General features: G+C 38.7%; 1 protein-coding gene across 1 annotated transcript in view; it reads right to left on the bottom strand.

The window, feature by feature from the left end:
* MEGF9 (multiple EGF like domains 9) overlaps positions 1–14,767 on the bottom strand; it is a 95,135-nt gene extending 80,368 nt beyond the window's left edge. The window contains exon 1 of the mRNA XM_081266221.1: positions 13,979–14,767. Coding sequence (XP_081122347.1) covers positions 13,979–14,615 — 637 coding nt within the window. The 5' untranslated portion in view covers positions 14,616–14,767. The remainder of the gene's footprint in view (positions 1–13,978) is intronic.
* Positions 14,768–15,113: the final 346 nt, after the last annotated feature.

The raw sequence follows: 15,113 nt of genomic DNA, 5'->3' as shown, positions 1-15,113 counted from the left end.
GTGGCTAGGGCCTGATGCCTATAAAAGATCCCCAAAGAGTACAACTGCCAAACTGGACAATGGCTATTTCAGGAATTCCCTGGAGTCTTATCTTTGCATTTACTTTTTGAAAATAGCTTGCATGACGTCCAGTTCTGAGCAGTTCCAATACTGTTTGTGTCTAGCAACATAGCACAGGATAATTCTCACTTGATCTGGTCCACTCTAGAAGGAAAAGTAGTAGCCATTGCCTCAAATATATTGGTCCTACCCTGCACTTAGAACTACCTATTATAGAAGGTTGATCTGTAGCAATGTGCAAGTATTCCCAATTATCAATGTGTTACCAGACTACAGACTGTGTCAAAGAATCTGGTAGATGTGTTAATCTAGAATTCATAGACAAAGTTTTCCCTGCTGTTTTCCAAACATTGTGAATAGGTAATAAAACATCATTAACAATAATAAAGGCTATTAATTTATGTGCTGATTATTAAGCACTGCTAAATTGACTTACATGCATTAATTAATTTAATCCCTTCTCAGTAATACTACAGTTCACTATTGGTTTGATTTCAAAGTTCAAAACTCAGAGAATAGACATCATTGTGTAAGATACCAGTTTCTGAAGGACAGAGCCTTCTTTGGCCTATTCTTTGGCATACTGTCCAGCATAGCACCTAGGCCTTTTGGCAATGTCTGAGCCAGGCAGACAGATACCTTGACTTCTCCCACCACAGTATTGAAAATACCAAATACCTGGCTTGGTTCCAGACTGTTTTAGGATTTCAGGGGCAATCTGAACCCAAGAAAAAGCATGCTTGTTCTGGAGCTGACACAAGAAAAATAAGTCACTGGTCTGGTTCTGCCAAGAAGCACCAAGTCTCAAGTAAAGTATCATTTTATTATCCAAAATAGATTTATGTTCTTTTTGTTGACATGATAAATAATTTAAATGTGGTAGATTTTTTCCTATTTTTTAAAAAATATTTTTAGTTGTAGTTGAACACGATACCTTTATTTTATTTATTTATTTTTATGTGGTACTGAGGATCAAACCCAGAATTCTTGCACATGCCAGGCGAGCACTACACCATTGAGCCACAACCCCAGCCCTTTTTTCCTATGTTGATCTGTCATGTATTTGACTTCAGAAGAGAGCTAAATCCAACTCATACCTTTGTTTTGTAACAAATAAGTCATCTCATTTATTGCTGTGAAAAATGGAGCAATATATGCAATTAAAAAAATATTGCTGGGCGTGATGGCACACACCTATAATCCCAGTGGCTCAGGAGGCTGAGGCAGGAGGATCGTATATTCAAAACCAGCATCAGCAACTTAGTGAGGCTCTAAACAGCTTAAGGAGACCCTATCTCTAAATAAATATAATAAAGGGATGGGGATATGATTCAGTGGTTAAAGGCCCCTGAATTCAATACCCACTACTAAAACCAAAAAATTAAACTCAGATAAAACTTTATGGTGTAGTTTTTTTCTATTAGTATCAGGAGGTACCTATATCATGGTAATCTGAATATAGTAAACACTCAAAATTTTCTAATTCAAATTATAATAATAGCCCCAACAGCATTATTTTCAACTTTATTCAAAAGATATCCCATTTCAAAACATTAAAATGTGCTAAATCAATTTCAAAGCAATACAGTCATACAGAATATCTCAGTGGCAGAAAGGAGGATAAAATACTGATTTAAAAAGTATTCTGTAGTTAACACTAAAATGTTTCCTTTCATTACTTCTGGGTTCATTTTTTATATTTTTATTCTTTGTATTTTGTAAAATGAACACTTTTTTTCAATCACAAAAACTATTACGTAGAATCCATTCTAAAAAGATCAACCAACAATATTAAAGATTTACAAAGCACAATTTATTTCTGTTGTGATTTAATATGAGATAAAGATTACATTAATTTCTCAAGGTAGTATGGGAAGAAAAATAACATTAAAGAATCCCAAGTCTGGGGCTGAAGCTGTAGCTCAATAATAAAGTGCTTGCCTCACATGTGTGAGGCACTGGGTTCTATCCTCAGCACCACATAAAAATAAAGATACTTCATCTACAACTAAATAAATATTTTTAAAAATCCTAAATCTTTGGAAAATACCAGTGTATAATAGGTTATAAAAATATGTTAAGTACAAAACAGTATAAAAATATATAGAAAAAAAGCCACATGTAAATGCATGTGTGCAGGGGCTGGGGATGTGGCTCAAGCTGTAGTGCACTCGCCTGGCATGCGTGCGGCCCGGGTTCGATCCTCAGCACCACATACAAACAAAGATGTTGTGTCTGCTGAAAACTAAAAAATAAATATTAAAAAAAATTCTCTCTCTCTCTCTCTCTCACTCTCTCTTTAGAAAAAAAAAGCATGTGTGCATTTCTTTGTTGCCTTTAATCAAAACTGTTTTGTTCACATTACATTATAAACTAATATAAACCATGTAATCTGGAAAGAATACCAGAAAACAGCTTGAATTCTATAAAGCCTTTATGTTGAAGAAAAAGTAATTTATATGTTACTTCTCAAAAAAACCTTGGAAGACTGGATATAATGTTTCATTTTATAGTTAGGGAAACTAAGTCACAGGACCATTAAAATAATGTGCTCAGTAATTCACAAAATGAATGAAAAGAAAGACTGGAATTTAGTTATTCTGATTGCTATTCCACAGCTGGACCATTCAGTCCTGCTTTGTAGACAAGTTGAAGCAACAAACTAACTTAAAAATTAAAACCAGTTGAACAGGATAGGTTTGCAGGCAATACACCAACAATTCAATATAATAATACTCAAGAGCTAAATTGCTTTGTATGTTTGGAACACTGTATAACTATTCATTAACCCACACAACATCAATGGATGGTGAGGTTATACTGTTAATGCTGTATATATAGAATTGTAGGATTATAACTAGCATAATGTCAAATAAGACATCTCCAGGAGAAAAAGCCCAATGCTTTCCTCTAACCAAGCCTTCACATACAAATAAAACAGAATAAGTACGTTGAAATGCTAAACATGCCTTCTTTTCCTCCATTATTTCCAGTAACCCTTCCCATACTACAATTACGTTCCTATAAATGACTGATAAGAGAATGAAGAGAACCTAAAAAGCTATTCATCCAATACCTTCACACTGAACAACATCTAACATTTCCTAGGATATTTTTAAAGAAACTTCACCTTTAAAGACCATTTCCAAAATTAAGGGAACTAGGGAATATCATATTCTCCTTAGAAGTAACAGTGCTACTTCTAATCTCTCTTTTTAGCTCACATACATCAAGTAAAATCACTAGATTTTTAAAAAAATAAATAATAAAAAATAAATAAATAAATAATAAAAATATAAGAAGATCCATGAAAATATGCTAATTTCTAGGAAGCATGCAAGACTGAATTGAGTTTCCAAAATCAATTTATCTAACATTTACTAAATACAAATTATTTAACATTCCCCATGCATTGAAAACATTCCTACTCTTTATCATTTTTTCTATGACTAAGCAGAATACATTCCTTTTTGCAAATGAATAAATTTCCCCTTCCCTGGGAGCTTAACTCTCTCCCTGGCAAGGCACCATATAGAACAGCTGTTATATTACTAGTATAAAAGCAATCCCATCTGATCTAATTGCAAAACATATGGATAGACCAAAACCAAATTTTGGGGGTCTCTGTCTCTAAGGAAAGAAACAATCAAACATCTTAAAACGCAACGAATTCAAATTTTGCACAATTTAAATAAGATCTATATCAATAGGTACTTAAATCAATTTTTTAAAGTTTTTTTATTGTTGTTGTTATTGTTTAGTAACTGGGGCACTTAACCATTAACTCATATATCCAGCCCTTTTTATTTTGAGACAGGGCCTCGCTAAGTTGCTGAGGGCCTCACTAAATTGCCAATGCTTGCCTTGAAATTACACTCCTGCCTCAGCCTCAGGAGCCACTGGGATTACAGGCAAGCGCCACCACCATCCCCAGTTAAGAGCATGATTTAAATTCCCTATACAGAATAAAATGGAGATAGAACCAATTCCCTGTTTTTAGCCTCTACTGAAAATCTCAGTTAACCTTTTTTAACAGTACAGAATCTTAGATACATCATCCCTACCCTGTTTAAGATTTTTCAGACCTCAGGAACAGTCTCCTTTCTTGGGTAGTGTCTTCAGCAGTCTCCTTTCATCAGAATCTCTGTGAGACCAAGCAGTTATCTCTAATGTAGATCACACTTGTTGAGTCAATGACAGAAATTGTATTTAAATGGATCTGTGAAATATCATCTGGATTGATCTTACATAAGTAAGGCCTTGCCAAGCTTATCACAACTTTTTATTCTTTTTTCATTTTATTTATTTATGAACTTGAAATTAAAATTAGACATATTCATTGAAAAAAAAACTTTAAAAACTTCAAAAAACACAAAAAAGGGAATTAAAATTACTCATAATTCCAATACTCAGCCTTAACAAGTTACTATTTCCATATATTTATCTCCTCCTGTGTATATTGCTCCTTAACATTAACATAATATGAGGTTTTTTGGGTTGGTTGGTTGGTTGGTTGGTTGGTTTGTGGTGTTGAGATTGAACCCAGCACCTTATGCAAGTGCACTACAACTAAATGAGCTACATCTCCCAGTCCTATTTTTTTAATCATAAAATTTTAGACTAAGAAAATTCCTATTTCAAAAATCTTCACAGGATGGCTGGGGATGTGGCTCAAGGGGTAGCGCGCTTGCCTGGCATGCATGTGGCCCAGGTTCGATCCTCAGCACCACATACAAACAAAGATGTTGTGTCCGCCGAAAACTAAAAATAAAAAATAAATATTAAAAAAATTATCTCTCTCTCTCTCTCTCTCTTTAAAAAAAAGATTAAAAAAATCTTCACAGGAAGAATAAATCCAATATACACACAAAATGGGAAAAGAGCTAATCAAAGCATGGGTGGGGATATGGGGGTGAGAGGTGAGGGGTAGGAAGTGAGATAGTCCAAAAATAGAACCACTTGACCCCTCTAGTACCTACTGACTCTCACACACATCTGAAGAACCCTAAGTCACAAAATGAAACAGGTTAAAAACCACCAATCTAGTCTCTTATTTTACAAATGAAATAACCTGACCAAGATCATAGGACTAGTAAAAGAACTAGTAAGAACCTAGAGATCCACATTTTACAAAAGCTCAGCTTTTTTAACTTAGCTATACTTTCTATGAGTCATCAGATATTCATTTGTCTATTGCTCTTTCTTTAAGAAAAATAGAAGACACAGAGTTATATAACAGAAAAATGAATGATTAATGAAATATTTGAGATCTCAAAGCGCTCCACTTGCCCTAAGTAGGCTCTTATAATATTACCATGAACTAAGGGGAAAAAATGGAGAAAAGTTCATTTCTAAATTAAAAGGCCAATTACATTATTTTCCTGTATGTCTAATGTAATTTCATTCATTCAATCATGAAATATTTATTGAGAATTTTCTTGGGCTAGACTGTGAAGATATAAATGTGAACAAACAAACAGAAGTCCCTGTCCTCATGGATAATGTACGCCTGACAGGCTTGGGCAAACTACTTAAACTTTCTAAATCTCAGAATCTGCCATCCATAAGATAAAGCCAATAATATTTTACTATTTAAAAGCTAAATGATATGATGCATGTAAAAAAATCCTGATAGGTAGTCATGAAGCCAGATTTAAATCAGTATAGTTAGGTAAACCGGGTCTAATATCGAGTGAAATCTAAAATGGAGGCCATGTTGAGAATGAATTCCCGGAAAAGTTGAGCAACTCTCGGAATGTTAATGAAGTCCTGGAAACAGCCCCCAAAAGATTTGAAGATAGCCCATCCCAAAGAAATGTTAATGAACAGCAAACTTAAAGATGCTGACTCGGAAGTGCCCAGATTACTTCTTTGGCCCACCTGTGTCCCACCCCTCGGGCCCTCCCACCTACATTCCATCACTGAAAACTATAAAATGGAGAGACAACCGCATTTCCACGGATTCCACCTCTTGGGTCCCCTTCTTCCCCACCTCTTGGGTCCCCTTCTTCCTCCGGGAGAAGTCTTTTCTGCTGTCCTTTAATAAACTTCTAATTTCTACCCTGACCTTGCCTCGGCGTGCTTCTCTGGTGTTATTCTTCAACTTTGGGGAAGCAAGGACTCGACACCGGTCAGAGTAGAAATTAGGTCAACAGCGGAACAGTCAGGTATACAATAATACATGCACAGTTGACTGCCTAAGTGTTAAATATCCGCTTGAAAGAAGCAAGGAATATTTCAATCTGAAGAAATGAAATTTAGATGCCCTCCCAATCAAGTTCTCTAGTTCACCTTGTCATCTCTCTCACCATTTATTTTCAATTACTACTGAGGTATTTCTATAACATTCAGCCCCATAAAATGCCTAGGAAAGAGAACTTACACTAAGAAAGCCTCGCCTCCAAATATCATTTTTACATATTTAAATATGGGCAACTAAACCAGCCAAAGATTTTCATTCAGCAAAATAAAATTTGTGAGGATAGAAGTCAGAATAGAAAACATCAAGTGTGAAACCCACCAAAAATTTGTAAAGGTTTGGTTAATGTTGACTACTAAAAGTATCAACAGGAGACAGAAACCAAGTCCTTTTTTTTTCATTCATATAATACACAGAAATCAATAAAATGTGGATGGCAAAGATTGAGGATTTTAAGAGCACTTTGTAAACCACATTTCACTGCACACTTGTTAATTATTAGAAGCACTCTGTTCACTATTAACTTTAATTACATTTCTACAGGGAAAATTCTGTCATTCAAAGTATCAAACATTTATTTCTCAACCAAATTAAACTTTTATATTGATATGCATCCCAAATATACCTATAAACAAAAACAGTTATATTATTCATAATCATAAAGAAAATCTCTAGTTTCTCAAAATACTTGATTTTATTTAAAGGTAGATAACTTTTGTTATGACAGTCTTTTCTTCATTGCTCCTGAGGGTGGAAGAAAGCTGAGCAATAAAGAAGACCCCAAAGCAAAAAGAAAATCTTTTCTCTGTTTTTTTTCCAAAAAGATAATCAACACTATATCCTGAATATGTATAAACAAAAATATGTATAAACTGTATAAACAATGACATTTCCTTGTCAGGTGGGCTTGGTAATCTAAATTAAGTAAGCTAAAAACAAGTCAATAGGAAAAAAGTCAAAGTCACAGAGAAAGACAAGTTTTATTCTGAGTGCAAAGTGTTCCACCCTGTGCACCCTGACACTAGGACATCTTCAAGGACTTTTCATTTATCTAGAAAGACCTCTTGGAAGAATTAGGCTTTGAGGAGGCATTGAAGGAGGACAAAGTGGCAAATTGTTGGAGAGGGTAATTTGGCTCCTGAAAGAACATGAAAAGAATTGGTAAAGCTAAGACTGAGACAAAAAAAAAAAAAAAAAAAAAAAGAATAAGAAGACATATAGAAGAGTTTACATTGAAAAAATAAGCAAAGAGAATGGAAGGGGTTTTTTTTCCCTAAAGAAGAAAAATGGAAAAATATTTGACAATAATAATCTGTGGACCAGTGGCATTATTAGAGATTGTTTTTGACACAAATTAATCACATGTACTTAAATACATCTAAAAGCATAATTATTTTGAGGGAGCCTTTACAATGATTCAAATGCATATGGATCTAGACATAATCTTTATCCTTTTCATCATGATTTTTAAAAATCTCCCTTTAAAGTTAGTACAGGTATAGTTGTTTCTAGTGAAAAAGAAATAAACCAAAATATATATTTTTAAAAAAGACTAAATGATCTTAGAAGAAGTGCCTGTAATACAAAGTCAAAATTAGCAACAAAGATTTTTATATTATACCTAAAGAAAACAAACAAAAATCAAGATCAAGGCAAAAAGCATAGATTAAGGCTATTTATAAATAAAAGTTTCCTCTAGTGTTTTCTTTCAGCTAAATGAGATCTTACATTTCTATTCTCTTCTGATCTATTAAGTGCCCTAAAGCAGAATTCTCTCTACCCATAATTTATCCATCAGTAAAATAGCACTGTGATACTTTTCTTACATTCTTTTTATAAGGGTGCCAGGACGTCTGGAAGTTAATGTATACATGTTTAGAAATGCAGAGATGAAAAGTAATGCACAGTTTAATTTTATGGGTCTTTAGTAAAATCAAGATAAAAAGACCTAGTCAGATTATTTCAATGTGTACATTTTCAGCTAGCCAGGAGGCTTCCTAGAAACATCATTCAAAAGCTTTGAAATTAACATTCTAGAGTGTATGGTGTTCCAGAAACTAATGAAACTAAGGAATTTCTATAGAAATTAGGCACTTGAGCCAGGAGTAAGACATAGTAAATTTAAGAAGTCCCTGGACCTACCCCTAAAAAAATAATTCAGACAAATTTATCCTTCATAGACCAGAATAAGAAAAATTTAATACTAAGTCATAAAACATTATAAATCAGAAAATTGTAGATTAATGAATAGTGCACAAAGGAGTAAATGCCAAAGAACACTGGTCTCTCTGGGCCTCAGTTCCCCTTAAAACTATAGAATAAGGATGGGGTTGAGGAGATAGCTCAGTGGTAGGGTACGTGTTTAGCATGTAAAAGTCCCTGGATTCCATCCCCAGCACCAAAAAATAAACAATGAAAATTAGTATGATGATAGCACCTAATTCAGTACCTAACTGCTCTGAGGATTAAGTGAGTTAATACATTAAGACACTTAGAACAATGCAGGAACATAGTAAGTGTGTTTGCAATTACTACTACAGTGATCCTCATCCCTCAAACCTGATGCTAAGTATCAGAAGCTCCAAAACCAAAAATTTGGCATCAAAACCTCACCTAAACAGATGCGAGGCTACTTTTAGTCTTTATGTACCCAATTCAGTGTACATTTTGCTGCAGATATCTTAATGTGTTTGATTACTGGAGGCTATCCCAGCTTCACTGGTATGTATTTTCAGACTTTTCCTAAAATCTCAAAATTCTCAAATATATTCAGCTCCAAAGGTTCTGGAGAAAGAATTGTGAGCCTAAGCTGGGCATGGTGGTGCACGCCTGCAATTCCAGTGGCTCAGGAGGCTGAGGCAGGAGGATCTCGAGTTCAAAGCCAGCCTCAGCAAAAGCAAGGTGCTAAGCAACTCAGTGAGACCCTGTCTCTCAAAAAAATACAAAAGAGACCTGGGGATATGGCTCAGTGGTCGAGTGGCCCTGAGTCCACTCCCCAGTACCGGAGGAGAAGGAGGAGGAGGAGGAGGAGGAGGAGGAGGATTGTTAGCCTATATTATCTTGGGAACCTACACAATTTCTATTTCCTTAAAACAAATGGTATCTTCTTAAATAGCTGAAGTAATAAAACCCTGAGCTATTAGTAGAAAATGTTAAGATAAAGAGAGCATTTCCCAGCATAGTTAGGAGGGCCCTAGATTCCCAGAATGTTCCTTTCAAATAGAATACATTTGTAAAATTTCATTTACATGCATAATAGTTAGGGGTTTTCAAACTCTAAATTCTAGGGCTTGCTTAAACAAAGTCTACTCTCATAACTTGGCTGACAAACAATTCAGGTTCTTTAGGGGCATCAATGTGCCTGCCTTGAATCATATGTATCAAATTATCACAGAATTTCAGAGTTGAAAAAGACCCTTGAAAACTAATTTAAACTGTTATCTCTTTCCTTCCAAATTGTTTTATCATCCATAAGTTTACTTTGTCATGTGAGGTAAGAATAATCTGCCCTGACTTGTCCTTAGAGTCTGTCTATAGGAACACCCTGCAGGTAATGTGAACAAACTGGGTGGAGTACACTGGCAAACTTAGGATCTAAAAGGATGACTGGAACCTAACACAATCAATCTTTATAAGTTTGGCAAATGTCTCAGGTTATAGTTTATGGAATGACATGACTCATCCAGCACATTTTTTTTAAATAAACGCTTTTGCTATCTCAATGGACTCTGAGCAAACAACATAATGTGGCGCCAAAAAAGCTACTATGATTAGGAACTAACCACATTACCATCAGTATCATATCCAGAAAAATAAAGTAACTAACTGCCCTCTTTACTATGAGCTGGCCGGAGCACATCTGGAGTATTAAATGAATCTCCGTTCCACATTTTGGAAGAGTCACAGAAAGACAAAAAAATCACAATCAGGTGACTGCAACAGTAAAAGAATGTGAAAACATTCACATAAAGACCAGTTGAAGGAATCACATCGGTCTGCAACTTGTATTTGGGGTAAAAAATGGGAGTTCATAACCCACTTGAATCAAATGTATGGAAGATGATATGTCATGAGCTTTGTAATGTTTTGAACAACCAATAAAAAAAAAAAAAAAAAGACCAGTTGAAGGAGTTGAAGTTATTTAGTCCAGACTCAGAGGGAATACAATCACTATTCCCAAATCCTTGAAGAAGGGCCATGCATGGCACATTAGGAATACACTTGTTCTACATGGCCCCACAGGGCAGATTCCCACCAGTCAGTGTTGACTGACAGGGAGAAATATTTCAACTAAATCTACCTAAGTATTTCTTAAAATACCCAGGGCCGTGTTAGAAAATAATGGCTTCTAAGGTTCTATCCAGCCCTAAAGATCCATAATTCAAAAAACAAATATTTGCCATTATCTCATTACTCCTGTTATTATTACTCTCCAGTATCATGGTATCTCCCTTCGCTCTCTTAAAATGTCCTATCCAGCCAACCCATCAGCCCTATGTTCTGCCAGGTTTCTGGGGGAAGAGTTCCTACTTGTGGGGCAAGTAGTTTCAGTTTGTAGATAAGGGTCCCTGTAAACAAAAAGGGCCCTAAGTGAGGAGTAGGCAAGAGCTCTCAGAAAAATCTCCATGACGGAAATTTTTATTAATTCAAAAAGCACTAAAGCCAACCAAATAGTAATGGCACTCAGTTCTTATAGGAACATTTAAAAAAAAAAAAAAAAAAAAAAAAGCCCTATACAACCATGTACAGCTTCCGCAGTCTGGCTGGGCACAAATCACCGAGCCGCCACAAAAACACTTATATGTTCAAACAGGAAACTTTATTGCCCGAACTCCACCAGCACTCCACGCACACTCCCAGAAACTCTCTCAGCTCTCCACCTGGCTCTGCCCCAACTCTCTGGGACCCTGTGAGAACTCCACGGGAACTCCAAAGTAGCAGGCGCCCCAGGCAGCAAGAGCCACCCTATTGCCGGACAGTAAAGGTCTCTATATAATTGAATACACAGCTTAACATAACCATCATCATCTCAATGGCTCGCTGGCTTCACCTCTCAACCACTCCCTTCTGGCAACATGCCATGCGTCATCCCGACTAGGCTGTGGCCCTCAACACACAGCCACAGGATGAGAAGTTTTGCTCCATTTGCGTACTACATGTCAAAATGCAGTCCAATGTAAAATTAATTAATTAATTAAAACAAAAACCTGTACAATCATCTTCCCAAATGCCAGGGAATCTAACTTTGCAAGTCAAACCAGCTCTCTCAAATTCAAATACAAATTTTCTCTGTTAAAGGGATATGTTTACTATTTGAAGCATGCTTCTCCATGTTTTTTAAAGCAAAGTCCAGAAGCACTCTTAGTGTCTATAGATGGGTTAAATAAATTATAATACATTCTTACAGTGGAAAGCACAACTATTAAAAAGAATAAAGTAGGGCTGGTGGTGTAGTTTAGTAATAGAGCACTTGCCTATGCATGAAGCATTGTCAATGTTCATTCCTCAGCACAAAAAAAATAATAATAGTGATAATAATAATCACCATAATCATAATGTAGACCCTAGGTACTGGCATGAAAAAAAAAATAGTCCATGATGCATAATTAAGTAAATACAACTGTTAAACAATATATAGAGAATTTTTCCATTTTAAAAACTATTTTAAAATATTCTGTGTGTACATTCATATATACCCAGAAAATCGTTTGAAAAAAGATCTAACAAACTGCTAGCAGTAGTAACCTCTAGGGACCAACTAGAAGGTAATGAAGGAGTAATTTTCACTTTTTGCTGTGTAGACTTCTGGCTGTTTATATTTTTTCACTGTAAGGGTTACTTTAATGTTTTAAAAACAAAGTAAAATAACATTAAGGAAAAAGACTTATTTATCAAAACTAACCAAAGCAATTGCTACCTAAATGCCACTTTCCTTGAAGAAAGACTTCAATCAGAAGGAAGAAGAGCCTTATTTTCCCTGTGAACTCACATGAAAATTGGTATTTGTCAGCATCAGCAAAATTGAACATCCTATTTTAAGGGGACAAAAAATGGGTATCTCTCCTTAAACTATGGCTTTTATACAGAGAGATTGCTTGAAATTCCATAAAATCTAATTCATTCTTCTTCTTTTCTGTTTTACTAAAACAAATAAAAAATCATCACAGTTCCCTACTAATTTTCTCAAATGCTTTTCTACCCATGAGAAGGGTGGGAGCAGGAAGTCTGGTTATAGGCATAGCCAACATATAAGGGGTGCTTATTCAGCATTAGGAACTATAATCACTATAAATGTATTAACTTATTTAATCTTCACAGCAATCATACAAGGTAAGTACTATTATTACCTTCATTTCACAATTGAAGAAACTGAGGCCAGAGAGATTAAGTTACCTAGCCAAGTTTATATATCCAATAAGGGGCAGAGCTGGAATTCAAACCTAATAATGGATAGTCCATATTTTCAACCATCATGCTTCCTGTTTTTCAATAATATGCCAATCTCTCTGTATAAAAGCCAAAAGGCACCACAGGTAAAAACTCAGTTAAAATAGTCCTTGAAACTGAAAGAGATATAAATTGTTTTGGGGGTGAATAATCTGAGTTCTTCCTTTTGTCATTGCCAAGTTCCAACTCAAGATTCAAGATAATATTAAGGTTCATAACCATGTGGGGAAATTCTCTACAAATTAATTTACAGTCCAAGGTTCATACTTGACACCACAGTAAACCACTGAACCTAAGAATTAGGTCAGTGGTCAAGCTAGGCAAGTGCTTTAGACAAATCTCCACCCCCACTCAAAGTACAGAACTCAGAAAATCTTGTCCATCACCTTGACAAAGTAGATTTTATTTGTTTAATTCCCATCCCAATTGAAGGGGGAAAGAACAGAAGCCATCTCTAACTTTCCTTGAAGACTTCATTCAGAAGGAAGAAGAGCCATATTTTCCCTGGGAACTCACATGAAAATTGGTATTTGTCAGCATCAGCAAAATTGAACATCTTAGTTTAAGGGACAAAACTGGGTATCCCTCCTTAAACTATATTTTTCCAAACATATTGACCTTATAATTGAGAAAGAAAAAAAAGTGCAAGGAAGGGATTTAACCTAATTTTATAAACTGCTCAACCTAGATATACACCTGTCCCAGATGACCTACTGAATCTACTTATTTGCGGAGAAAACATGGATATTTTTTATTTTTATTTTTTGGCCTCAAGTGCTCTGTCCTACTGTTTTGTAAACAAAATCCTCTTAATATCTCTTCCACCTGTCACACATAGATCGGATATTTACATAAACAAAAAGATATGAATAAGGAAACTGGGGCTTTGGGAGAAACCCCTTACAGTCAGCTTTGGCCTACGGGTTGATGGAGGTACTGTGTTGCCGTTCAAACTTCCCCAAATAACCCGGGCGGGGTGACCCGCTGAGCCAACCAAATCCAAAACCCTGTTTGGAAAGAGATGCGATGCCTTCCACACAGCAGCCGGCCCCTCCCGAGAGAGCACAGCTCAGGGGGGACAAAAGACTTTCCAGATTTGGGGGTTGGGGGGCTAGGTGGAGCTTGGCCCTCCCTTTGGAAGCCGAAATCTGGGGATCCTTAGGACAAGAAACGATCAATTCCAGTGAAGCGGCCAACCCTAGATGCCCGGGGGCTGGGGAGGATGGGCAGCACTGGGGAGGACCCTACCCGAGTGGCCGCGCCCGGACTCACCTGGGGGAGGAGAAGGGGCCTCGGTGGCAGGTGGGGTGGGCGGGACGCTGCTGCTGCTGCTGCTGCCGCCGCCACCGCCTCCGCTGCTGTTGCTGCTGCCGCTGCTACTGGTAGGAAAGAGGAGGGTCGGGGTCCCGGGAGTGGTCGGTGCCAGAACGGTGGTCGCTACAGGGGTGGTCGGCGCCAGGACAGTGGTCGTCGAAAAGGTGGTGGGCGCGGGTCTGTTCGGCACCCGAGGAGTGGTGGGAGTGCGCTCCACCTCCGGAGGGGTGGTCGGCGAGGGGCCGAGCGGCGCCTGAAAGGTGGTCGGAGCGGGTCCGGCCGTCGCCCGAAGAGGGGTGGTCTCCGGGGACTGGGCTGAAGAGGTCGCAGCCAAGGGTCGGCTGGCCGTAGTCCGCGGGGGGCCGGTCCTCGGGGTCTGGGTCCAGAGAGCCGTCGCCTTAGGGAAAGGGTGGCTGGGCTCGTCCCGCTGCCCCGGGCCAAGCGACGCGTCCACCTGCCCCTCGGCCCCGCCGCCACCGGTGACATTCCCCGCCGAGGCTGCTGAAGCGGCGGCGGCGGCGGCGGCGCAGCACAACAGGGCGAGGCCGCCCAGACTCGGCAGGCTCCTCATGGCGTGCTCGGCTCCGCCATTCATTCATTCAGCCAGTCGGTTGGTCAGTCATCTTCTCCTCTCTGCACTCCGACCGAGGAAGCCGCCGCAGCCGCCACCGCCACCCGGCGCACCATCGCCACCTCCCTCTGACAGGCGGCCGGCCCCGCGGGCGGGCCCCAGCGAGGAGAGAGCCACCGGGCCGAGCGCGGACAGCCCGCCCTCCTCGATTGGCAGCCGTCCCCAACCAATGGGAGGTCACGCCATCCCACGTGACCCACCCGCTTCCCGGCCTCTTTGTAACCTCGATGGCCAATCAGAGCACGCCGAAGGGAGGGGGCGGTACGTAAGGCGGGAGGAGGGTGGTGCGAGCCCCGCTCCAGCCTGCCGGGCTCGCTGCGGCCCCCGCTTTGTCTGCCCGAAGAGCGGGGCGCGGGCCTCGGGCACTCGGCGCCGCGGAGTAGACAAAGGACGCGCCCCGTGCGGCAGACGCCAGGCCAAGTCGTCTGCTCCACTGGGCTGTGAGCGCGACCCGGGGCGGGG

The sequence above is a fragment of the Spermophilus citellus genome, assembly GCF_964194105.1.
Source record: "Spermophilus citellus genome assembly, chromosome: 2".
Taxonomy (NCBI): Eukaryota; Metazoa; Chordata; class Mammalia; order Rodentia; family Sciuridae; genus Spermophilus; species Spermophilus citellus.
Note: the sequence above shows the minus strand (reverse complement) of the source record. Positions and strands in the feature narration are given on the sequence as shown.